General features: G+C 46.2%; 1 protein-coding gene across 1 annotated transcript; it reads right to left on the bottom strand.

Annotated features, from left to right (window-relative positions):
- Positions 1–1,332: 1,332 nt before the first annotated feature.
- LOC119394821 (cytochrome P450 3A8) lies at positions 1,333–22,475 on the bottom strand. The gene is made up of 15 exons (XM_049415576.1): positions 22,411–22,475; positions 21,956–22,052; positions 19,159–19,211; positions 16,556–16,652; positions 16,145–16,261; positions 15,416–15,504; positions 14,363–14,508; positions 14,134–14,249; positions 12,457–12,591; positions 12,288–12,297; positions 11,116–11,276; positions 5,132–5,223; positions 3,158–3,301; positions 2,340–2,502; positions 1,333–1,464 (listed from the first exon to the last, which is right to left on the bottom strand). The coding sequence occupies exons 1-15, from the start codon at positions 22,473–22,475 to the stop codon at positions 1,381–1,383; spliced, it is 1,569 nt and encodes a 522-aa protein (XP_049271533.1). The 3' UTR covers positions 1,333–1,380.
- Between the last annotated feature and the right edge of the window lie 3,917 nt (positions 22,476–26,392).

The raw sequence follows: 26,392 nt of genomic DNA, 5'->3' as shown, positions 1-26,392 counted from the left end.
GCTTTTGCGCTGGGCTGTGTCCGTAGTTCCACTGGCGACCGTCCCACCTAGCATAGCCATCTGAGCGCGCGCTCGCGCCAAGGAGAAGTCTTGTTCTTCGACCGCGTTGATGATGATACGTGTAGAGCACTTTACGGGCCCGGGCTGCCGTATGCTGTCCTAGCTTGGCGTAACGCAGACAAGACCATGTGTGCTAGCGCGCTCGGGCCTGTGTAAAGGGCTGGGTAAGACGCTGTGCCCTCTCCCCCTTACACTCTCTCAGCAATCATGTGATGGCGTCGGGGAACGAGATTCTGCAGACTCCTTGGTCAGAACGCGCTGGCACGCGCTAGCGCGTTCGGGCCTGTGTAAGGGGCTGGGTAAGAGGCTGTGGCCTCTCCCCCTTACACTCTCTCAGCAATCACGTGATGGCGTCGGGGAACGAGATTCTGCAGACGCGCGATGAACCCGCGTGGCGTGCTCCAAGAAGAGTTCGGGACGAGTAACAGCAACTACAGTGAATTCATGATGTGCTCCACGTGCAAGGACGCGTTAACATCGGGCAAGGTGCCCGTGATGAACGGAACTTTAAGTCGACCCATGCACTGCTTCGCATCCCCACGTGGGTCCCTTTAGTTGGAGATGGTGTAATTTGTTTTTCGGAATTATTTTTCTTTGGGACTTATATATATATATATATATATATATATATATATATATATATATATATATATATATATATATATATATATATATATATATACATATACGCAGCATGACGGCGGCGTCTGCGACGGCAAAAACCAGCCGAGACTGTATAATTGCTATCGCAATATTATTCGCGAGTTAACGGCCACGTCGTTCATTTGTTATCACAGCTGTAATGTACTTTTATCAGCGCATGCTGAAATAATCTTTCAGCGCATACTGCGATAATTGTATGCGTACCATGATTTGAAATGCTACGCGTTTTGTGCGTTCGAGCAAGAGAAGTGATAAAAATAATGTTCATTTCAGGCTGCACCACAGTTAAACGAAATAAAAGTTTGATGTGCACTTTTTTTTGAGGAGCTATGTAATATAAATGTAATTTACGTCCCAAAACCACGATATGATTATGGGGGACGCCGTAGTGGAGGGCTCCGGAAATTTTCACGATCTGGTGTTTTTTAGAACATAGGTACACGGGCCTCTAGCATTTCACCTCCATCAAAATGCGGCCGCCGTGGCCGGGATCGAACCCGCGACTTTCGGGTCAGCAGCCGAGAACCGTAGCCACTGAAACATCGAGGCGTACGAGTGGCTATGGACATGCATCAAGTCAATAGGCTTTGGAACTGTACAAGAGGGCGATACTTTATAACGCAATGAAAATTCCGCGTCCAACGTATTCGTCTAGTATCAAAGCTCCGGCCTCTCCCTGATACCCACGGTGACGCTCTTAGGAAAGTGAAGGTTGGTGCTGGTGACGAAGTCGAGCGGTACCTGCAAACGACAGAAAAAAAATTACGGAGAAACCATCAAGAGTAGCCCACTGAGAAACTTTCAGAGAAAGCGATGAACATGCATGGGAGGAGGAGGTCGCTACTGCAAATGCAATGGACCTTTTTTTTTTTCCTAAGTCATGTGGCCGCCGAAGAGCCCGGATGAAATCGTGCTGGTGTTGCTACCGGCGTTGTTACTGGGTAGACCAAGCTGGCTCGCTGTGGTATACAATTAAAGAGATAGCCCTGGTCCTCCGTTGGTACAGCATTCGACTGCCACACGATCACCCAGCGTTAACTGTTGGCGCAAGAAAAGCGCCGGCCGCCATGCGGCCAATTATCGCGTTTCATTTGTTGAACGCTGTATTCATCTCTGCATTTTTTTTTTCTTTTTCGCGCGCACCGCCCAGCTCTCGGTGGCTTGGCGCGTCCTGCACAACAAGGGAATCGCCACGTGTCCTGGCGTAGCTGCTGGCAATTTCCGCACTGCAGGCGGTAACAATGACATCATGTGTCACCTGCGACGCCATCTTTGCTGCTGACAATATCAACTACCCGCGAAAAAGAGCGCGCTTTGGTCTAATTTTAAGTTTTAATGGCACGCATATGGCTGTAATATTTTGCATAGACAATCACTATCGCGTGATCTACTCACAAACCTTTCATGCGAGCCAGGTTCGTGGTATTAGGGCGAAAGCCTTAGATGCCTCGTCAAACGCGAAAATTGACCATCGGTGTCCCGCGGCGTCGGCGTCAACACGAGTGATGCAAAAAATAATCACGTGACGACGTCACCATAGACGTCATCATGACGTCACAAGATAAAACTCTCAAGATAACCGCTAAATGAGGTTGTTGATAAAACAAAAATCTCGCCTCTGTTTTCTCCGTGCGCACGAACTGCACTCTGTGTACAGAATGCAGGAGAGACAGCTTGACAACCTGCCAGGCGAAGCGCATTCCTATGCAGTTTCGGGGCCCGGCTCCGAAAGGCAGGTAAGAGTACGGACGTATGGAAGCGACGTTTTTTTCACTGAACCTGCGTGACAAAAAAGAAGATGAACTAACGAACAACCTTGAAGGGCATTGGAGAAGAGCTACTACTGCGTTGGTTCAGTGACTATGAACTTCTGTGAAGCTTCATGATCGTAGGTTCATTTACTAACAGCCACGACTGCATGCCTCGGGAGTGGTGTGAAAAAATACTGTACACTCGTACTTAAGAGAGGTGTTGTAAAAACTCAGGCGCCCAAATTTACCCAGAGCTCACGCTACGCAGCGATCTGGTGACCACTTCGTAAAACACAACTGTTACGTAAAATAGCAGAAAAAAAGTGCTTAATAATGCAATATTGACTGGTACTTTTCAACATCAATGATTTCAGCTGCAACATCCTGCACGAGAATGTGCAGCAATCTGAAAGCTCTAAGTGCATCTTAGAAGATTGCATCCTTGCGTTTCGCAAGGATGCAAGCCTCTTCTGTAAGTTACGCAAATGAAAGCGTTACTAAAGATAGAACGCGTAGTTAGTCCGCACGAGCTAGCTTTCGTTGCTCAACGAATCGTATCAACGTGAACTTAGGTGCAAGGATGCAAGTACTGTATGCGTTTCGATTTCACGACAACGCCTCGACGAAAATTATTTAGTTCCATTGTAGTAAGTCCGAACAAAGCTTCCGCAAGTCATCCTCACCTGTCTGGGTCAAACTTCTCTGGATTCGGGAAGAACTCGGGGTCGCGATGCATGGAATACACCGGTATTCCTATCACACATCCCTTGGGAACCCGGATGCCCGTGTCACCGAGAACGTAGTCTTCGCTAGTCGTCCTCTCGAGGCTGGCAATAAGAAAACACCGATATCAAAAGAATGCGAATATTCAAATCTGCAGAGTTATTCTTTGTCGTCACATTGTTTTCGTTTTGTTGTTGTTGTCCGCCGCGGTGGTATAGCGGTTACGGTGCTCGGCTGCTGACCCGAAGGTCGCGGGTTCGATCCCGGCCGCGGCGGTCGCATTTCGATGGAGGCGAAATGGTAGAGGCCCGTGTACTTAGCTTTAGGTGCACGTTAAAGAACACCAGATGGTCGAAATTTCCGGAGCCCTCCACTACGGCGTCTCTCATGATCATATTGTGGTTTTGGGACGTAAAACCCCAGATATTATTATTATTTTGTTGTTTTCGAGTATACCGCATGGTCAGTGGCGACTTCTTATGACACCGCCAGTACACGTAGTGGTGTGCTGGTGAAACAGGAAGTTCCTAGGAATTTCTTAATCCAGCTTGGAATATAAGCATGTCCAGCTGATGTTAAAGCTAAGATGAAAGCTGGAAACATTTACAGCCGTGATGAGGTTAATGAACTTGTCATTATTAATTACAAGTTCTCTAACCTTATCAAGACGCTTCTCTTTTGGCTCTAGTATACCATCTAACAATAGTGTGCATGTGCGGCCTCGTTTGTTGTTACGTTCCACTTTGGCTAGCATTAATTTCCATTGAACTGATGGCTCGCATGACATGACCAAAATAAGGAAGACTTAGTTCCATAACCATCGCTTCTAAAGAGCACTCAAGACTGATCTCTCTTGTGAACGAGATATTCTTTCCTGCGGCTGTCCTTGGGTTTCTGAAAACTCTACGCCAGCGCCTTAGCTCGAAAGAATCTAGAACGGAGCTGCAGATGGCACACCTCCTTTATTTTGTGGCGTCCGTCCGCGTACAAAAAAAAACGTATAGTGCCCTCTAGGGAGAAATGATGTATTTAGAAGCGTTTTGAAGCAATAAAGTGGAACCCCTGCCGCCCTTTATGGTGTGACGGAAGAAACCAATGCATTAGAGTGCAAAAAAAAAAACCGTCGGTACCCGTTTCATGCCTGTTAAAAAAAACGTCTAACGCCCCCGAGTAGAAGCGGTGTATTTTGAAGAATTTGGAAGCATTAAAGTGGAACCCTTGGCGCCCCCTACGGAGTGACAGAAGAAACTAATGCCTTAGAGTGGACAGGAAACCCGCCAGTCCGCGTTTCGTACGTGATGAAAAAATAAACGTCGCCCTAGACGGAGCAGTGGTGTATCTTGAAGTATTTGGAGCCTTAAAGTGGAACCCCTCGCACATTCTGTGGAGTAACGGAAGCAACTGATGCATTAGTGTGGAAAAAAACATTAGAGTGGCAAAAAACACATCGGTACGCGTTTCGTGCGTGTTTCGCCACGTCAGTAGTCGAGTCTGGGCGGTGGGATGACGCAGCCGTGAGTCGCAAGTATGGCTCGACCACGCATTGTGAGAACATCGGAGGAGCAGCGCACTTATGAAGAACGGCGACGGGAGCAGTGACGGCAGTGCGCCCGTAAGCTCCGCTGGTCACCCACCTTCACGGAGTGGAATCGTCGCGAGTTTTTTCCTTTCGTAATTCCCCAACATCCGCGACTCACGCCGCGACATTAGAGACATAAATAACTTACACTGACAAGTCACATTCTTTCAAAGACGTGAATTCCTAACTAGCATAAATTGGCATTAACGGTCAAGCTCACAAAAGTAATCACAAAAAAATCTTCCGTGTTATTGGACTGGCGCAAGTTTGTAAATATAAACCTAAATGTTTTAAAAAGACTTGGACAACCGTGGCTAATGTATCTATCTGCACACGGCTGCTGAGGTGAACTTACAGCGCAGATATTGGATACATTCTCATAGTCTCAGACACAACGCAATGCAAATATGGCAACTTGGAAACAGTATCGAGGCTTGGCTCCTTTCCCTGCAAGCACGAATAGAGGAGGATGTTTGAGCATTCAACAAAAAATGTTGTTGTTGTTTTACAAAATGCTTCTGAGAGAAAACAAATGCAAGAAGCGGTGCCGACTGTGCACGAGCATGCTAACGAATGAACGCCCGCGTTAGATGCTCCGTAAGCTGGTCGCATAAGCAAGCGTGCAATTTTAATTCGGCACTGCTTTAATTACCCCTTTCAAACGCGAAATGTCAAAAAAAAAAAGTGGACAACAATAACAGGCGTGTGCTATAGGCGCCTGAGTCGGCGCTCTCTTTCGTCTTCGACTCTGTAGTACTGTCTTTATATTGCTGGTACTGTACAAACTTGTCCAACCTCGTACGCCTGCCCCCATAATAATCACCGCTCTCATAGCGAAAACACTATAAGGTTGATAGTACGCTGTTAGCGCTCGCTAGCGGATGTTGAAATCAGCACAAGTTCGGACGTTTAGTTCAAACCTTAAAAGGACACTAAAGGCAAATATTAAATCGACGGTGATTGTTGAAATAAAGGTCCAGAAACCTCATAGTGCTACTTTTGTGCCAAGGAAGTGCTTATTTTGAAATGAAATCACGTTTTAGTGGTCCGCATCGCGTTTGCGCACTTCAAATCCCCCGCCTGAAAGCGGTGTATCTCACGTCACTGCTGCCGTGCCCAACGTTGCCCGCCTTTACTGCGCGGTGGCGTGCACTGACGGCGTGCGCCATTCGGGCATCCGGCTAGAGTGACCTAGAATAGGGGGAGTGTCCAAAGCGCCGCGCGAATACATGGGAGGAGCGAGGGCCTTTTGCGGTGAACTTCCGCGCCGCGGCGCTGCCGTGCCGGACCCGTGGGCTTTCTCCGCGACGAAGGCCGCGTCAAAGCGGCGAGCGTCTGCTACGCGCGTCATATTTTGGACGCTATTAGCTAAACTTGCGGAAATTTGGGCAATATTTAATACTGCGTCACTGCAACATAATACTGCAGCGACTCATCACACAGATAACGCGTTTGTTAGTTTGCGTGTTGCGAAACGGAGATTTTGTATATATCCTTTCAGCTGGTTTGTCACCGCATTGGTCCACACTTCCGCGGCTGTTTGAGGCACGCATCCTGCGCGCACTTCATCGTCAGAAAAGGCGCTTAAGTTACTTTCGTGTGGAATGACGAACGTAAACTTGCTGCAGGAGAGAATAAACTGGAGATAACCAGGAGAACGTAGCACATAAGGCACGTAGTAACTAGCTCATGCATGCTAACGCGTTTGCACCCTTCACATCCTATCTTTTATTTCTTGCATTCGATTTGTTTTACAAGGCTGCCTCCGGTGCTCTGCTGTTTCAAGGCATTTCATGCGAAGCCGAATGTGTCTGTCGGCGTGGCCGCGTTACCAAAAGTAAAAAATTACTCGCGTCTCGTTCACGTGGTATACACGAAAATTGACACGGATGGGCACGAATGTATGTATGCCCAACACGACGGATAGGTCATGGCATCACTAACTTGACATGCTTGCAATTTGCGTACAATAATATGGTGTGTGGCGCGCAAACCCGCTTTCTGTAGCCACAAATAATTCTGACGATGTGTGGTCTGACGATTTCTTTCCGTAAGGTTATAAAAAACGTGGTGGTCACCAATATCGATGTAAACATGTTAGACTTACCCATACATTTTGAAGAACTGACCGCATAGGTAAAATGTATGCGAAAAAATTACATGAAAAAAAAAACGGTCTCTTATGCATTCGCCTGAAATGTCTCGAAAACGAAAGCCATCTTTTTCGTCAGTCGATGCATTGATCCTCCCTCGCCCCTCTCCGAAAGCCTTCCGCACATAACGTGGTTTCGGACTGCCGACAGGATCGAAGGCATTGCAAGCTTTCTGCACCTCACCTGCTTTTACGTTGCCTCCGTGATTGGCCCCCGATCACGGAGGCAATGCAAAGGGACCATGTCATGTGATGGCGCCATCATATGGCGTCACGTTGAATGACGTCATAGTGACGTCACAAATTTTGTTGACGTCATCGCATGATGATTTTGTGCATCACTCGTGTTGGCTACGCGGGACGCCGACGGTCAATTCGTGTTTGATGAAGCATCTAAGGCTCTACCTTAAAAAAAAAACAAGACAAATCAAAGCAAATGAAACGATAACAGTGCACCATCGTTTATGCCTCACTTCATGTTACGAGCGATCGCCCGAAAACAAACGTGATTGTCAGTTCAGAGCAGCTGATTGCGCGCGTCTGTGGGACAAAAGAGGCGCATGTTGCATTTTTTCAGGCTAGGTACATACTACGTAAGGGATCTCTGCATTTGAACAATTTTCTGAAGTGATTGAGATATTACACTTCTATTTGTCAATTTCTTACTGTATTTTCGTTCAGGCAGCTTGTACAGCAAGAATGGGGGCATTTGTAACTTTGTTTCATGATATCTGGATATTTGTAAAGCATTTTCTATATTACGCCTTTTATGCAAAAACTTGTGGAATATGGTTAGTTTACCTGGCATTGCTTTTCTTTCAAATGTTCGCGCACGGTGAGCCTTGTTGTACGCTACCTGAGAAGCAAAAATAAGCCAACAGCATTGCGGTTGTATGGCCGTCTCTACTCTTTTTTTCCCCCTTGCGTCTTCCTGGTGTGCTCCGTTCATAATAAAGAGCTAGTGGAGGCTAATAAATTGTCGAATAAAGCGGTGTGTATATGGCTAGAAAACCAGTAGCGACTACGAGTAAAAAGCTAGTAGTGTGAAGCCGTCACTGCGCGCAAGTATTTCAGCTGACTCCGCGTGCAATTTACTTTTTTTTTATTACTCTTAATTCGATCATGCGTGATGCTCTTGCCTGATTAGTCGTGCGAATAAGGTTTTTTTTTTTTCGTTCTTTGCTTGTGCGTGCCCGTTTTGCGCGTTTTTACGCACGCACCAACGTTCTCGAACTCTGTGACCGGAACTAGGCCACGCTGATGCCGCTTGACACACGAATTTTTTTTTATTCTGTTGTTGTCCCAGCACTAACAAAACGCTTAAAGATGGATCAGTTCCATTTCACACCGCATTGTAAAAGTTAAGTAGACTTCAAGTGCCTTGTGTGGAAACGCGGCGCAAAAAACTACAGCGCGTAGCAGACGCCCCTCGCTTTCCGCGCGCTTCCCGAGCGGGGAAAGCCCACGGGTCCGGCGCAGCAGCGGCGCGGCGCGGGAGTTCACGGAAAAAGGCCCACGCGGGAGCCGGCGCTTTGGACACTCCCCCTATTCTAGGTCACTCTAATCCGGCAACATCACATTCATGCGGCATTTTGTCGAACTTTCTGTCAGAGCGACTTTCACGAGCGCGCAAAACACACGCGGCAGTGCGCGATACCGAAACTACCACTGAGACGCGACCGCGTGAGCGAAGCCGGGCGAAGCGCAGTTCGGTGAAAACGGAACCTTTGAACCACGCGCGCCGTTCCCCATGGCAACGCCAGAGGTTCTTTTTTCCATGAATCAAACAGAAACGAACAAGCAGCATTTTATTACGTGTCTTGATGCACGGAAGGTTCTGTTTTTATTGCAGCTAGTTTGATCACTAGTGATTAATTGTAGTCGAACTATCTCACGTCATCGGGATCATTTGGGCGCTCATCGTGTGGCACATTTAGCTTAATTTCTCGGTAAGTAGGGCACTACTTTTGGTATATTGCCGTTTTAGACGTTGTCATACATTGAGCTTTCACTCTGACATAAATTGTTATTTGCCTTTAGTGTCCTGAACAACCTCTGATGATACAAAGAACGAGCGTGTTATTCTCTTCTGGTGTTTCCTGTATTTTCCGCACAATTCGTGACGCCAGCACTCTGTTCGCGTGACGTCATGAGGAAATAAGCTCTCGATTAGTCCATGTACGAGGGATTTCAGTTGCGAATTGTCTCCTACTCTGCATTGCCATGCAGTCGCACGCCCGTTGTGCTTTGTCTCGCATGACTATCGCGCGCGGTCAACTGATTTCGATTTGTTTTGTGCGTTTTTGAATGCGCTAGCGGAGATAACAGCGTGCAGCAAAAGAGCGCGAAATCCTGATTGGCGCAACGCTTAGTGCTGACATTGCCCAGGTGTTTTATGAAGAAATAAGTGGCGAGGAGGAGACAGCGCCTGTAGGAAGTGTAGTGAAGCAGGAAAGAAATCGCTCTCTCGTCTGTGAACTCGAAGTGGTCTGAGGTCTGCTTAAAAATGTAGTAGACAATCGTAAAGTCTTTTCGAAAGTACCATTGTTGCCTATGGTTTACGTAATTAACTTTTACATGCAGTATTCTGCGACAAGCCATTTTGTGTCAATAAAGCCAAAGCCTTAAGTGTCTGGTTAAGCCGGCCCTTTGAGCGAAACGCGGCAGGCGAATGAAGTGGTACAAAAACCGACGTGACCTCCATGACTGATGGCGTCATATTGTGACGTCACAATGACTTCATATGTCACAGAAACATGTGAAGTCATCATGGCGTCATCAAACGACGATACATGATGACGCCATCACATGCCATCGTTGTTGGCCATCGTCATCATCATCATCATCAGCCTGTCTACGCCCACTGCAGGGCAAAGGCCTCTCCCATGTTCCGCCAATCAACCCGGTCCTGTGCTTTCTGCTGCCACGTTATACCTACAAACTTCTTAATCTCACCTACCCACCTAATTTTCTGTCTCCCCCTCACGCGTTTGCCATCTCTTGTAATCCAGTCAGTTACCCTTAATGACCACCGGTTATCCTGCCGACGTGCTATGTGCCCGGCCCATCTCCATTTCATCTTCTTGATTTCAACTATGATATCCTTAACCCCCGTTTGTTCCCTGACCCACTCTGCTCTCTTCCTGTCTCTTATGGTTACACCTATCATTTTCCTTACCATCGCTCGCTGCGTCGTCCTCAATTTAAGTTGAACCCTCTTTGTAAGTCTCCAGGTTTCTGCTCCGTAGGTAAGTACCGGTAAGATGCAGCTGTTATATACCTTCCTCTTGAGAGATAGTGGTAGACTACCATTCATGATGTGATAATGCTTGCCGAATGAGCCCCATCCCATCCTTATTCTTCTAGTTATTTCACTCTCATGGTTCGGCTCCGCGGTTACTACCTGTCCTAAGTAGACGTACTCCTTTACAACTTCCAGTGTGTCGCCCTCTATCGCAAAGCGCTGTTCTCTGCCGAGATTGTTCCACATTACTTTAGTTTTATGCATATTAATTTTCAGACCTACTCTTCTACTTTCCGTATCCAGTTCAGTAATCATGAGCTGTAATTCGTCTCCCGCATTACTCATTAATGCAATGTGATCAGCGAATCACAGGTTACTGAGATACTCTCCATTAACTCTTATCCCTAATTCTTCCAATCTAGGGCCAAAGGTGGGCCAATCCTGTGAGGAGCAGAAAGCTTCAGAGGGAGGGAGGAACAATGCAATCGACTGAGAAAGTCAAGGTAATTTATTGCGTGTATCTCACATTGCGGCTCGTTATGTCTTGCAAAAAGTCTTGTACCCGATTGTATAACTTAATGCATTAGCAAGTCTGCAGCAGGCACTCGCCTTGAAGTGGTACAGAGAGTGGAACATGCTGCAACTTTTTCAGGTCATTCGGTAACCCAGAAACATGTGAAAGAAGCCTTAATTTTGTGCTGCTCCCGATCATGTCCGCATATGCAGTCGACGTCAGAAGTACGCGCGATTGGAGTGTTGGTACGCGTGCAATGAAACGGCACTACACTGCGTCGGTGTCTCACTATGTAAAGGTGGCAAGTTTTACGAAAGAGCACCACGCCCAAGATCAAAACACCATTCCACTTTTCTTGCTACATCTTTTGTCTCCTAAACTCGTGGCGCCGACTGCATTTTGCGTAACGTATTAAGTAGCGGTACGTACGTGCGTAGCAATGCATTCGTCGACTTCCTTACGAAGCTTGGCCTGCACTTCGGGGTTCAGTGCCAACGAGTAGCCGGCACACGCGATGACAGAAGCTGTCGTGTCGTAACCGGCGAGGAAGAACAGCACGCATTGAGCCAACGCTTCGTCTTCTGACAACACTAGAAATAGACACGGAAGAAAAGGAAATTTAGCACCTTTTTCATCTACTGCCAACTACAACGGTTTCTATACATTTTTTTTTCTTGGTCCCTTAGAGTGATAAGTAAGTACTATGCATCAAAGGAAGTGTGTCCTGGTACCCAATGATTAGATTTTACTGCCAAACGGAAGCAGAATATGTATATATACGTGACCTACGTCACTGATGTCGTGTTGTGACGTCACCTGATGACGTCATCACATGACTTCGTCGCTCGGTCAAAGGTGCTCCGAGCCCGGACGCCTTGCAACGCCACGTGGGGCGAAGAAAAGCTTCAGGTGTGGAGGAACAATGCAATCAACTGCGGACGTCAAGGTAACACTGCGGTTCGTTATGTCTAGCGAGAAAAGTCTGGTCCCCGACTGTATAACTTAGTGCACCATCAACTGTACAGCAGGCTTTCGCCTTCAAGTGTGACGGCATGTGAAGTAATGCCGAACTTTCTTTTTCATTTCGCCCCTATCTCGCATTCAGATAGGGGCGAAGGTAGCGGCTACCACATTGTGGTAGCCGCTACGGGCTACCACAATGGATAACGAGATTTCTTTTTTTTTTATCTGGGGCTTAACGTCCCAAAACCACGAGATGATTATGAGAGACGCTGTAGTGGAGGGCTCCGCAAATTTCGGCCACCTGGGGTTCTTTAACGTGCACCTAAATCCAAATACACGGGCCTCAAACATTTTCCCCGCCGTCGAAAAGCCTGCCGCCGCGGCCGAGATTCGGGTCAGCAGTCGAGCACCATAACGATTAGACCACAGCGGCGGATGCGTACCAATTGTGGGCCACGTTTCTAGTTGGAACAATCGCCCTTAGATACGAACTTGCTTGAGACGTACTGGTGGGCTAGTTCATGACAGATTATGACAGCACTCATCAAAAACAAGGACGAAATGGACACATAAATACAGACATAGACGTAAGCGCTGATACAAAAAGCAGCATGCACAATCGATTTTTCACAAGCCACGTTTAGTACTCTAAAAAACTATTTTCCTTATCCATCAGCGCAACCGAAGGGCAACTGCCTGCTTGTGGAAGCTTGTGGAACATCGGCGCTTGCGTTTATGTCTATCCTTATGTGACCATTTCGTTCTTGTTTTTGATGCGCGCTGAAATGCGCTAGCAAGCCTAGATACGAAACTGACGTCGTTCCTGATATCGAATTTATGATTGAAAATTTCAGAGGACTCCTTACCGGGGGTAGATTCGGCACTTTCGTCAAGGGCTCGCTCCTGAGCGTCCATCATGAGTTGCAGGAAGTCTTCCTGGCGCTAAATAAATATATAAAATATAAAAAACAATAAACAGTATGTGTCATAAGTTCACTTGAAATGCGGTAATTCTACGAGTGTTACACGGAATATCGCTGAAAATTCAACTGCGTGCGTTAATTAGGGTCATGTGCTCCTTCGCCGGGTTTCCGATCTCCTTCAAGTCTCACGTAAAGGTTAAAAGTTGCAGCAATATCGTTCACTTGCGTGAAATTATTCATGCGGCTTTGGTATTGCATCAGGCGCGAATAAACACGCACCAAAGTCATCTTTTCGTGCGGTGCGCATTTATACCTGAAGTTGATCATCGCCACCATACTTTCCACAAAAGTGTCTCCCCGACGTCACGATTTAACTTTTCCAGTTCGTTTCAATACTTATAGTTGCTGATAGAGTCCCGTTATGCATAGCTTTAAAGGCACATTTTCGATCATCCCACTATATGCTGGCGTTGTTCAACATCATTTACGAAACGAGCAAGTGCAGTACACATTAAGTGAAGCGCCTGAGTTTAGGACTATAGCGATGAACACCTTTGTTTTTCTCATCTCCAGTTTGTGTGGCATACGCGTAATTTTGGGAGTTAACGCGTAAATTATAGTCCGAACCACAAATTGTGACCAGCCTACCATCCCTCCCACGCACACACAAGCCTCGATTCACTTGTTCGTAAGCCAAAATTTAATCAAATCACGATACTGGATATATGATTTGTGGACGCTTCTACCAATCGCAGATAAAGCACTTCCGGACGTAAAGCCCCGTAAAATCAGCTCCAGTTTCGTAGCGAGATGACATGGCACCATGGAGGAAGGAAAAAAAAATACTAGAAGGAACTATCACGTGACAATCCTCAAGCCTAGCCATACACAATTTACGGGTGAAATATGTCCTGCTCACGTGATAGGCAAGCGCGACCATTGGTCAGCTCACTTTGGTTGCGCCTGCAGCGGGTTCTTTGTGGGCCCAATCCTACCCAGGCCGGAATAACATAACTATAATATTAGTTATATTATTCCGTTGGGGCTTAACGTCACAAAACCACGATATCATTATGAGAGACGCCGTAGTGGAGGGCTCCGGAAATTTTTACCATCTGGGGTTCTTCAACGCATAGGCGTGCGAGGGGTTCCTCATCAGCGGGGCGGGGGCGAAGGTACATCGCAGCGCTCTCTCCCCCCCCCCTTTTCCATATTAAGTCAAGGTATGCAGCAGACATAGGTGACTAGGGGGGAGGGGGGGGCGCACAGCCCCCCGTGCGTACGCCTATGCCTCAACGTGCACCTAAGTCTAAGTACACGGGCCTCTATAGCATTTCGCCTCCATCGAAACGCGGCCGAGATTCGAACCCGCGACCTTCGGGTCAGCAGTAGAGCACCATAATCACTAGACTACCGCGGCGGTAGTGGCGGGAAGGGGCGGCGTCAGAGGAGGTTGGCTTGCCGAGGCTAGCGGAGTCACGTGACGGTCACTCCTAGTTTTTCTCGAATAATTGCACACACGGAGTGTTACGCCACTTTAGTGCAAACAAGCCGTACTTACGCATCGCTTTTCTTTCCTCTTTTGAATTATGGTCACGCAAACATTCTCGAGGTAGTGAAAAGACTCCGAGTCGAGCGCCTTCAATCTCAGGACGTTCGTAAGGCCCGGGAACAAAACTGCAAGACACAAATACGCACACACGGTTGTGCGTTATTACGTCACTCGTTTGACTGTTACGCGCTATTTCAGGCGACTCACATTCCGAAGACAACAAATATTATGTACTTACAATGCATCAGCAGAGAAAGGGTAACTCCACTGGATAATGCTTTCCTTGCTTCTGTCGCGACCTTTTTGCCCGAGTCGGTGTGAGAGTCTAGCGTAGTGCCGAAAGCGCATCTTGCAACGACATCCAGAGCGAACTTGCCGTAAAGCCTGCAAGACGACGCTATTTGAACGAGAGTACTTTCAAAACGCCGAAACTGCTGACATTGAATAAACTCCATTGTCCTTCCTCTGGCTAAAGGTTGGTCGACAAGTTTAAGGAAGAAAGGGAAGACCGGAAACGAAACTTAGAATAGCAGAGAGCTGAGCTTAGAAAACAGACTTTTGGGCTAGTTGGTTTGTTACGTTCCTTGAAGCCATAGCGCTGATAATACAAGGACCACAGAAAGAGGACGGGGCGTGCTCAGCGCACGTCCCGTCCTCTTTCTGTGGTCTTTGTATTATCAGCGCTATGGCTTCAATGAGCTGAGCTACTTGGTGGGTATTCATGTTAAAGAGACAGGGCGTGCAAACACGGACACACGAGAGAAGACACCACAAACGCCGACTAACAAGTGAACAGCAAAAGTGCGGAGAACTGGGCTTGTTGGTTGTAGTACATGATTAAAAAAAACAGCGCAAAACCACAGGACACACAGGAAGGGCTGTGTGCGTTCCCTTCCTGTGTGTCCAGTAGTTTTGCGATGTTTTTTCTAATCAAGTGTACAGCCGCACAACGGCAAAAAAAGCAGGTAGACACAAAACTTATCTGCGCATGTCCAGGCAAGAGGCCATACCTATCACTCCGGCACGCGTGGTGGTCTACGTGAGACCATCACGCGTGCCGGATTGATACGGATGGAGATAAGCATTTGCACAGCATTTGATGCCCCAACTATCGCTTTTACAACGGTTAGGGTGAAGTGATTAGCGTGGTGCAGTGAATTTGCAGCTAATAATTGTTGCAAATTGTAATACACTGCTTAGATGCCTGCTCTATACGTTACAGAAAACATGCAAGTGATATCCAATACTAACGTACTATTTAAACTTCTACCAGCTCATTATCCTTACTTACTGTTTGAGGTCAACTTCTTTATTCTGCCGAGCGGCGTTCTCGAGGTGATCCGACGTTATTTCGGTGCACGCTTGGACAAGTTCATACATCTGAAACACGCATAATTTTCCTTAGGCATCGATGTATCAAGCCACGTCATGCGCAAAGCGCAAATTTAAACCGGGGCCAAACATATTTGCCAGCACTTTTTACGTTGTAGAATGACGTGCCTTGTAACTTAGAAGTAACTTGATAACTACGCTGTGAGGTATACGCGGCCGGTGTCTTAAAGTGCCAGTGTACTTTGTGGCCGTGTGTGTGTCTGCTGTGTAGTTAACGGGATAATCAGATGTGCTGTGTTTCCACAGGAATATGGCAGGCTGCTGAATGGATTTTGGTGTCATAAATATTCATAGTTTGCATGCGGTATTATGGACACATCTCGACAACGTACTGGTACTCCAACATGGCCGGCTTGGATGACGTGAAAGCAGCATAGTCAAGCCGCAGTTAACCTGGTACAAGGTGATAAGGACGCGGCCGGAACTTGAATGGCCTCTGTGCATATCCACAGGGCACTATTCATCATATTTTAATCACTCAGCATTTACCCCTTAGCTGCTATAAGTAAACACAGCAGCTTTTCACTGGCAAAATATGCAGGCCAACGGGAGAGCAAGAGAGGGGAGGAGTGACATGTTTGTTTGGGCAGAAGAATTACTGGCGCTGCTCGCCCACCATCTGTCTTACCCTGCGAAGTCTTCCAGCGCTGAATGCAGGACTTGCTGATGCTCTTATCTTTCTCCATTTTTCCACGGGAGCGACAAGCATCATGTTGTCCATAAGCGGCTCGAAATTCCTCACTGTCTGTTGTAACCAAATGCACGAGTAAATTCACGAGTAAATGCACACATAAGAAAATTTAGGAAACAGTAGTGTCCTATCATTATCGTCATCTAGTGCGCCACACTCGTCATGTTATGCTTCACGATATATATTGTCATGATCAGTGACACTATAGTTGTCTGGCGCATTTATGATCGTGAAACTAAAGTTGTCTCGCGCACTTATTATAGCTCCCGGAGTTATCTTTCTTTTTTTTGGGGGGGGGGGGGAGGGGAGGGAGGGGGGGGAGTGTAGACACATTTGTACTTAACGTACCCGTCTATTGCCAAGCAAGGGAAAGTCTTTCACGAGCACCTGCTTCACGAGTTCTGGTTCACCGACGAGCAGGGTCGGTTTCCCTCCCTCGTAGATCCTGGCAACGAATAAGGAGGAAAACGCAAGCGAGATATCGTCAGCTTCACTATCCGCAGTTTAAGATACGACGATAACAAAAAAATTGCCTATATTAATGTTTAATCTTAGGTGGCTAAAGCATGCGTGGCGAAATTCATCAGTTTGTGCTTCCAGGGGGCTTTCTAACAGAAAATTCACGCAGAATTCCCTTTGGGAATTGTCTAACCGATGCGTAAGCGTTGCGTTGTCTGTAGCGGCCGTCTCTGCAACGCCATTTTCGGGCGGTATCGGCATGGCGTCATTCATATCTAACCATGTCTTTAGCATTCGTCGGCGTTTCATATTCTCACTATTTTATTTTTTTACAGCACTGGATCGTGCGCATGCCATGGGACGCAGTCCCACACACGGGTGTTTGTCATCAAAATTTTGCTAAGTTTGAATTCTCCTGACGTATATCTCAGTCCTCCCATTCGGCTTGACATCTTTTCCTGCAGAAGGCTTCTATTCCACTCGCACAAAAATCAACGAAGCCTTCATAGAGAGTGTTATCTTGCTACATTTGTCTCACACCGCGGGTACAACACGTTCGTCTAGGTCACATAAGTGTCCAAGGGTCACATAAGGTCACATGGATGCGCAGCGTAGCGGTTAAGGCACTTGCCTTCGAAGCGTGGGGGCCCGGGTTCAAACTCAAGCGCCGGAGAGAACTTAAGGCGAAAGCCTTTTAGATGCGAAGTATCTTAAGGCGGAGCTCAATCCGGTGGTGGTGGTGGTGTGCGGCGTGACCACCCTTACTGCGCATGCGCATACCCTCCCCACACACCTCCTCTCCACTCCCCCTCACCATTCCCCATGTCCTTCACCCTCTCCTCTTTCCTCTCTCCACTCACCCTCTCCACTCTTCCTCTGAAACGCGGGCTAGATATGCCGAAATTCTCTCCTGCGCAACGCCGCGATGAGCTCGAGCGCACGTCCCCTCCCCTTCTCTCTCCTCTCCTACGCTGCCCCCCTCTCGCCCGCCTGTCGACCGCGTTCCCCGCTCGCCCTGTGAGAATTAACGGCCAGGCTAGATGGAAGATACGACGCGCGTAGCGTCCCTCTTCGCGTTCCACGACGCGAGGTCGTAGCATGCCCAACGAACGCCAACGGAACGCGATCGTGCAAGTGCTCCGGCTTCGCATCGGCTCATGGTCCCCTTTATTATGTCTCATACTCGCGGTGTCCGCCGGTGTCCGTACGTGCCCTGGCACGGTGATAGCTGTGGCCTCTCCCACTCACACTCACTCAGCAATCATGTGATGGCACAGCGGCGCATAGCAACAGTTGCGCCACGCGGCGGCGGCGTCCGTTGGCGGCGTCCATCCGTGCCCCCTCATACTCTCTCAGCAATCACGTGATGGCACAGCGACGCGCACGGCAACGCTCCTTCGTCAGACGTCTCGTTGCAGCAGTCGAGTTAGTAGGACGGCTCCCAAGCGGCCCGGTGATGATTCCACGGCAAGCGGTTCGGAGAAGCGCCCCAAGAATGTGGATTCCCCCGATACCATGGCATAGTCAGTCGAATGGCCACATGCTGTCGCCCAACACACTTTGGAATTTACAAAGTGTCCTTCAACTTCTTTTCGTTTATTCATTCTTTTCTTTATAGCAGCGATCGTGTTATGGACAGACAGACGGACGGACAGTCTTCGCGTTGATTCGGGGTAGAAATTCTTAAGCCTTTAAAAACAGAAGTTATGCAGAACCTCTACAGCAGTTGACTGAGCACGCGTAAATGTTTGCGCGCCGTCCAATATAAGCGCCCTAAGCGGTCACGTGGGCGACGACGTGTATGGCCCGACGTGTGGTGCAAAGGTATGCGTGTGCATATAGAGCCGAGTAATGAATGGCGTGACGTGTAGTATCACGTGTGGTGTGACGTCACATGTTCAGGGTCGACCACATCTAAGGTGAACTCTGCATTAGTATCCAAATCGGTAAAACTAGAACGTCTATTCTACCTCGCAAGAAAAATGTTCGTTATATGACGTGTCATCATGGTATATCGATGAGCACAACAATAATTTTCCGAATTATGTAGGAAACATCAGCTTGTATGAAGTCTTGAATACTAACGAGGCCTTCACCTTACAGTCGGATACAACTTAAGTCCGGAGAGGCCCCGCCCAGACGGCCGAAGCGCGGCAGCCGATCGCCTCCGCCATAAAGAAATAGTCCCGCTCATGCACTCGGCGATGTTCTCCGAAGGCGGGGTCACCGGCAGTCCGGCTCATGACGTCAGTACGGATTACGCGCCCATTGGTGCAGGCTTGTGTACACCCGCCACGTACTTCTAAAGTTGTATCTGACTATAGGTGTGGACAGCGCCTCCTGTATTAGGAGGCGTTGGTGTGTACGACCGTGTACAACTGCGGTGGTTAAATCAGCGAATGCATACGAACATTTTTCAAACCACTCAACTGAGTCGCAATGCTATCACAACAGCCTAAACAATGCGTACGCATTAAAAGTGTACAACTTACCCAAAAACTCTGCCCAACTTCTGGTAACGCTCATCATCGACCACGTAAAAAGGCTGCAAGAGAAAGAAGAAAAGACGCTGAAGCAGGAACAATAGTCCCGAATACAAGCAGATCAATTTACCGCCCCATTTTCGGCCGATACCCCGGGGCGGGTTGCGCCAGTAGACTGAGCATCGTACCCACCAACCAACCAACCAACCAACCAACCAACCAACCAACCAACCAAGATAAATTTCGCCCATTTCAATGAACATCCTTTTAAGAATAAATTTTAGACGTCTTTCCAACCCTTTCACCTTAAAGGGACACTAAAGAGAAACAATGAATTGGTTTAGATTGATAAAGTGTGCTCGGAGAACTCTTGTGTAGTTCATTTCACCACCATAGGTTTATTATTAGAGGAGAAAACCAAGTTCAAAGTTTCATTTTTAAATTTCGCGCCGAACTTTGTAATTCGTGACGTAAAAGACTTCAAAGAGCATTTAACGTATCTCGGCTCCACTGGCTCGACGAAATTTCCACAAACTCGTTATGTCAAGTCTCTGGGCCCGTCAGAGGACAATGTACTTCGATTTAACCGATTAGGAACTACGTAGGCCCATGCAGGCGCCGTCAAAACTATGTGACGTCACGGCAAATGGTGCGGGAATTCCAAGGTGGCGTCGCCACCTGTATTTTCTTTTTGCGCGTTTTCTCGCTTATTAAGCGTCTTCGCGCAGAAAGCGTGGTGTTTTTGGTATCGTGGAAGACTACTCTACTAATGCGAGAAAAATCGTTTTGCTCTACAAAACTCTGAGTTCTTTCTTTCTTTCTTTCTTTCTTTCTTTCTTTCTTTCTTTCTTTCTTTCTTTCTTTCTTTCTTTCTTTCTTTCTTTCTTTCTTCTTTCTTTCTTTCTTTCTTTCTTTCCTTCTTTCCTTCTTTCTTTCTTTCTTTCTCTCTTTCTTCCTTCCTTTCTTTCTTTCTTTCTTTCTTTCTTTCTTTCTTTCTTCTTCTTCTTCTCCCTTCCTATCGCATTACGCAATTCTCCCTCCTAACTGCTTCATTCCGCCATGCCGGGAATCTAACGGTCATCCACGTACTTAGCAGCGCAACACTTTCAGTTGCTACAGGCAACAACGACGGTCATGCGTTCATGTCCAGGCAGCAATGAAACGTGGCAATGTGAAACGGCAAGTGACCTCGATAACCTCGATAAAAGATTAGATTGCCGTATCATAAGCGGCTGATTTCCGACAAGCCCACGATCAAGGCAGCATTAGTTATTGGAAAACGGCGCATACAAATACGCGTGTTACCGGCGCACTTTCGAGGGCCGCATTTCTTTGCGTCCCTCGAAGTGTCGTGACTACGGCGGCTAGATGTTTTAACGTAATAGCGTTACAGCGCACGTCCGAAGAAAAACAGTCTGTGTAAAAACTGGAAAGAAATCATTTACGCTCAATTATTTCCGGAAAAACTTCGTTAAATCGAGTTCAGTGCCATGAAATCTTCGTTAATTCGAGTTGACGACAAGATTGAACCTTAGCCCGGCAGTGCCTATGTATGCGTGGTCGTGTTTTTGGCACACTGAAGATGCACCAATTGCAAGCATCTACTAATGCAATAAAAAGATCACTTTGCAGCGAAAATATTAGAAGCGAACAACACATGTGGCGTTTTTTTTTTTTTTCAAAAGAAGCCAAATGCAGAAACCGAAACTGGGCTAAATTTCACGGTAGGTAAAACGCGCCTAAGTGTCTTTAATTTCTAAAGCAGTTGGACTCAAAATGTCGCAATTCCTGATTGTAACGTGAAATCAAAAGGCAGCTTCTAATAAAAAAATGAGTCAAATCCTGCATCTGTTTCAACCAAACTGAGCCACATTAATTAAACTAGCGCTGCGTCAACAATCGTGACCAAAACAACCAACACGGTCTGATCCAATCTGTTTCATTTGTGTCCTAGTTGCTTTGCTATCGTATTTACGTTCCAGAATAAGATTTTTCTAGGGCGATTTAGCACTTACTGAAGGACGTGGTGTAGGGGCAAAGATCGAATATAAAGAGTAAGAGGCCGACTTTCCTACTTTTTTTTTGCCTCGTACTGTTTCTTTTCGATTTTAGCGCAACAGAATCATGTCCTTTTTTCGCTCCAAGATGGTATATTTTAAATATAAGACGTGAAATGAAAATATTGGGCACTGATCTATTCCTTGAAGAAGAAGAAGTGACCCGTAAAGGCATGGCATAAAACGAGCTCAGAAGAAGAGCTGGAGCACTTTTTAAGGCCTTCAATAGATGCCAAGAACTAGAAAAAGCTGCCGACCATCCAGAATAGTGCGCCTTTTGCCGAGAAGAACCACTGACTCTTCAAGCCTATATCATCGCCATTACGCCCATGCGACGAAGGACGGCACCGACAGAAGCACAAGGATGATGTTAATTTTATCGCACAATATAGCTATACCGTACATTCGAATCGTTTTAGACTTCTTTTACGAGCTAATTTAAGCCCAAATGAAATGTTCTAGTCTATAGGAGCCAAATACAAATTTTACTCCTGATTACCGAGGATAGCGGGCTATATAGATTTTAGCCGCAATGTAAATTTGAGGTATTTAGTGGACAGGAACGCACTGGCAAAAATTGTTGGAGCAGGCCCGACCACATTGTCAGTAGCAAAAAAGCGCGTTTTCCTCAGTTTCAGTTAAAGTGCATTTGGCTCTTTTAGAAAAAAAAAAAGAATGCCACATATATAATGCCGCGGTGCCACAGAATTCAAAGAAGCATTATACGCGGTATACAATCATCAGCTCACCTCATAGAAAATTCTCAACGCCGGGCAAAAAATCAAAGAGAAGTCTTCCTGAGGAATATTCTGCTTCTTCCAGTAGTTTCGGTACCTCGTAGCATACCTGAAAAATAAAGCAAATTTCCCGTGAATGGGCACGAGGAGCCCTTCAGACGTTATGCAATGGACATTTAATATGTTATATAACACTATGTGCAGTTTAGGTCACCGCTACTTTCACTTATGAGGAGTGAACATGTTCGTTGCAACGAAGACGTATTGCTCAGTCACTGAAAGTAAACAAAACACAAGTCGGTTGAAAATAGCAGGCTTCGAAATCAATCTCTGCCACTCATTACGTGCCGCTGCAACATGCAGAGCGCGCAACTCACGTGCAACAGTATAGAGATAGCGACAGACACGAGGACATCAATAATAACAGCAGCAACAACAGCGACACAGTGGAGAAGTTGGAGACCCACATATACAGCAGTACGACAGCGGTTGCCGCTAGCAGCAACCAGTCTGGTAGACCAATCAGCTCCATCGCTGCGTCCTCCGGACTTTCGCACACTCTGAAGTGAGTGAAAACAGCCCAGCTGAGAAAGAACGGAGATTCCACGTTCGCTGTGCGTGGCGTTCCGTACAACTTCTGGCAGTGCATGTGAAGCATCATTTCTAAACGGGCTTTCTTATATATCTCCGGAGCTGGGGCTAGTAAATGATTCTAGCAGAAGTGACAGAGAAAGGAGGAAGTAGTGCGCGCTGTAACTGTCTCTTCGTTGAAGACACACCAACCACACTGAACTATGGGAGAATGGGATAAGGTCATACCTTGGTGCCGAGTGGCAAGGGCCAAAATGAGAAAGGGGGACCCTGTTGACCTTGGTCTCTAGCATTACGCAAGTTTGCCTCGGAGGATCTATTCGGCAAGCCCGGACGGGCGACCGTATTATTAATAAACACAAATGTTTCACGGTGACCTCCAACACAATCGCCGATTCGCTTGTCTCTCCCCCACAAGTTGCGAAACTTCACATATAGGAACTATCCCGCTACATTGGTCAAAATCGTGATGTCTGCTGATTGTATCGCCATCTGTGGGCAAAAAAAAAAAAAAAAAACTAACTGATAAGTGTCATGTGTATGTGTGTGTGCGTGTGTAATGCAACAGAGGGGCGCAAGCTCGATAAAGCGAGCAGTGGGTTTATGTCTGCGATTAAAATATGAAGGATCGAAATTTGGGCATGTTGGTATGACAATAAATGTAATAGCAGCGCAACAGACAAGGACTATCAAAGAACACACACACACAGGTTGAAAGTCATCGCTGTGCTGGGTTCCCGTTGGGTGGACTTGATAAGTAGTCAGAACTCAAGTAAAAAGTAGCGAAAGTAGCCATGTCATTTAATTTTATCGCCAGATTTGTAGCCAATTTGGACAGCGGCATTATGGGTAGAGTTTTTAATATTGAACGTAAATAATACCGTTTTTAATAAGGAAGACCATTGAAATACGAGCAGCGTTTTCCCTCTTAGGCTTCAAGCCACAAATAAGTTGCAAGTAACGGAATAAACTATAATAAATTCAGTGCGCCATGCACGTAGTTTATGTAGAATATAGACAATGTTCTTGCCAAATACAGAGTAATTCTGGAACATTCCAGTCAACAAGTCGGTACGAACATTAAACGTTGAAGCAGTGTTTACTTGAAGACGCGGATTGAATTTGATTGCAGAGCTTACATTTTACCAGTCCAGCTTCATTTTGTCGCGGATCTCTGTTTTTGTCAAGTTCACACAAGAACACGCGCTGCGCATCAGAATTGGAGCGCGTGGCATCAGCGTAGATGTCGGGCAGCGTGAGCAGCGTGCCAGTTACACTTTTGGTAACAGGCATACAGCTGTCGGCTTCGTGCCGACAGCTGTATGCATGTTGGCTAACGCATGCATGTTGACTAACATGTACAGCTGTAGGCTTTGTGTCATTGCACAATCCTGGCTTCACATGTCAAAGTGTGATTTCCGGGGCTCAACAATGCGAAGTTCGCACCTTCATTTGTTTGCAGGACGGTGCCGAACTAGGCCGCTTAGTGCATAGCGAAGCGGAACAATTGCGTAACGGAGGGAAGTAATAATTTGGACGAGACACAAAGCGCTGACTTACAACCGCTCCTTAATTATTGCGTTTTCATTTGCAATATATACCGCTGGTGCAAATGCGATAGAGAATGGTTGTTAGCGCTAACAACGAAGAAACTAGACGTGGTAAAACACAGGAGCTGCGCTAACGAACAACCATTCTTTACTGCATTTTCACCTACATTATATAAATAGCGCTAACAACCATGCACCATTCTTTACTGCATAACGAGTGCATGGTTGTTAGCGCTATTTATATAATGTAGGTGAAAATGCAATAAAGAATGGTTGTTAGTCAGACCTGTGTTTTCCTTATGTATAGTATACGTCTCGTTTTTGAGCTGTTCGTTCCGCTTCGTTTGCTGGTTTCCACGATTGCTTATTTATTTATTTATTTATTTATTTATTTATTTATTTATTTATTTATTTATTTATTTATTTATTTATTTATTTATTATCGTTTATGAATGACACACACCCACTAACTATATTTGGCCAAGATTCAGGTGAGTTATCAAGATGATTAGTCAAATACAAGAACCACTATAGTAAGGAATTCTTGTTAGATAACAAAAAATGTAAAATAAGGGCGAAAATTAAGAATTTAGGAAGGGAATCGTCCTGACTGCTTGTCAACAGCTACATAGACAACCCAATGTAAATTCAATTTATGGTGTCTCAACGGCGGTTTATAGAATGATTTCCTCCTGTATTCCCTCCTCACTCGAAGCTGTGCATGACGAGCACAACGGTTCTTTAGAAAACATGCCAATTTCTTCTTAATTTTTATCTCGATCGCGTTCTCGTTTATAATTGTAGCCTCTGCTCATAGCGTTGCTGCTGTATTATTCATATGGAAGGGATAACGAGTCCCTGCTGCAGCACATCCGCGATACAGCACACGCTACACTTCATGCAGTTTGCCTGACGCAACGTCACTTGAAAAGGAAAGTAGAGGCGCCATCGCAAAACGTAGATTGTGTACAAGATTAGTGGTGCGGACGAGAAGTGCCCTATGAGAAAGACAGGAACAAACGCGTGACTGAGCTTCGTGGCACGACTAGACCGAAAGACCGCCGCTCCGGTAGGACGCAACATCATAATAATGATTGAGGTTTAACTTCCCAAACCCACGATATGATTAAGAGGGACGCCGTAGAGGAGGGCTTCGGAAATTTCGACCACCTGGGGTTCTTTAACGTGCACCTAAATCTAAGTACACGGGTCTGAAGCATTTTCGCCTCCATCGAAAATGCGGCCGCCGTGGCCGGGATTCGATCCCGCGACCTGCGAGTCAGCAGTCGAGCACCATAACCACTAGACCACCGTGGCGGGTGGTAGCTAGGACGCAACATCGTGCTATACAGGGTGTTTCAAGAAATGTGTCCAACCTTCTCAAAAAATCAGGAAAATGCGATATTTGCTCGGGGCTTTCAGAATTGCTTTTTCTGTAGCGGCAGGAATCTTAAGGTAGTTAAGGACATCATTTAGGACAGTAATTAAAAAGTTACGTTAATTAACTTTTTAATTAGTGGAGTTAGACGATTGTGTCAAATGGGAGCTTTGATATTTTTCATGCGAGGAACCCATCCGAGCTTTGAGATTTCGAAAAAGCGTCCTCTAGTAATTGTTCTGGCGTAATGAAATTCAACGAAATGCAACGGCTTTCAACAGCGAAAGCCATCGAATTCGGTTGAATTTCAATACTTCGTAATTATTTTTAGAGGCCGCTTTTTCGAAATCTCAATGTTGGGATGGGTTTCTGGCACGAAGAACTTCAATTCCCCTGTTTGACACAGTCACCTAACTCCACTAATTAAAAAGTTAATTAACTTAACTTTCTTAATTACTGTCTCAAGTCAAGTCTCTAACTATCTTAAGATGCCTAGCGCTACAGAAAAAGTCATTCACTCATTTTGGACGTCTCAGAAGAATATGGCAGTTGCATTCTTCCATGTTTCTGTTTCGGTTTCGCCATTGAATTTGGTTGAATTTCATTACTTCGTAATTATTACTAGATGCCACATTTTCGATATCTCAAAGTTGGGTTGGGTTTCTGGCATGAAGAACTTCAATTCTCCCATTTGACACAACCACCTAACTCCATTAATTAAAAAGTTAATTATTTAACTTTTTTAATTACAGTCCCTAATAGTTTCTTTAACCACCTTAAAATGCCTGCCACTACAGAAAAACCAATTCTGAAGGCAGCAATCAAATATCGCATTTTCCTGATTTTTTGAGAAGGTTGGACACATTTCTTGAAACACCCTGTATGTTAACTTCAGCTACCACAAGAGTTAAATGATGACCATGAGCGTTA

Source organism: Rhipicephalus sanguineus, chromosome 5 (assembly GCF_013339695.2).
Source record: "Rhipicephalus sanguineus isolate Rsan-2018 chromosome 5, BIME_Rsan_1.4, whole genome shotgun sequence".
Lineage (NCBI taxonomy): Eukaryota > Metazoa > Arthropoda > Arachnida > Ixodida > Ixodidae > Rhipicephalus > Rhipicephalus sanguineus.
Note: the sequence above shows the minus strand (reverse complement) of the source record. Positions and strands in the feature narration are given on the sequence as shown.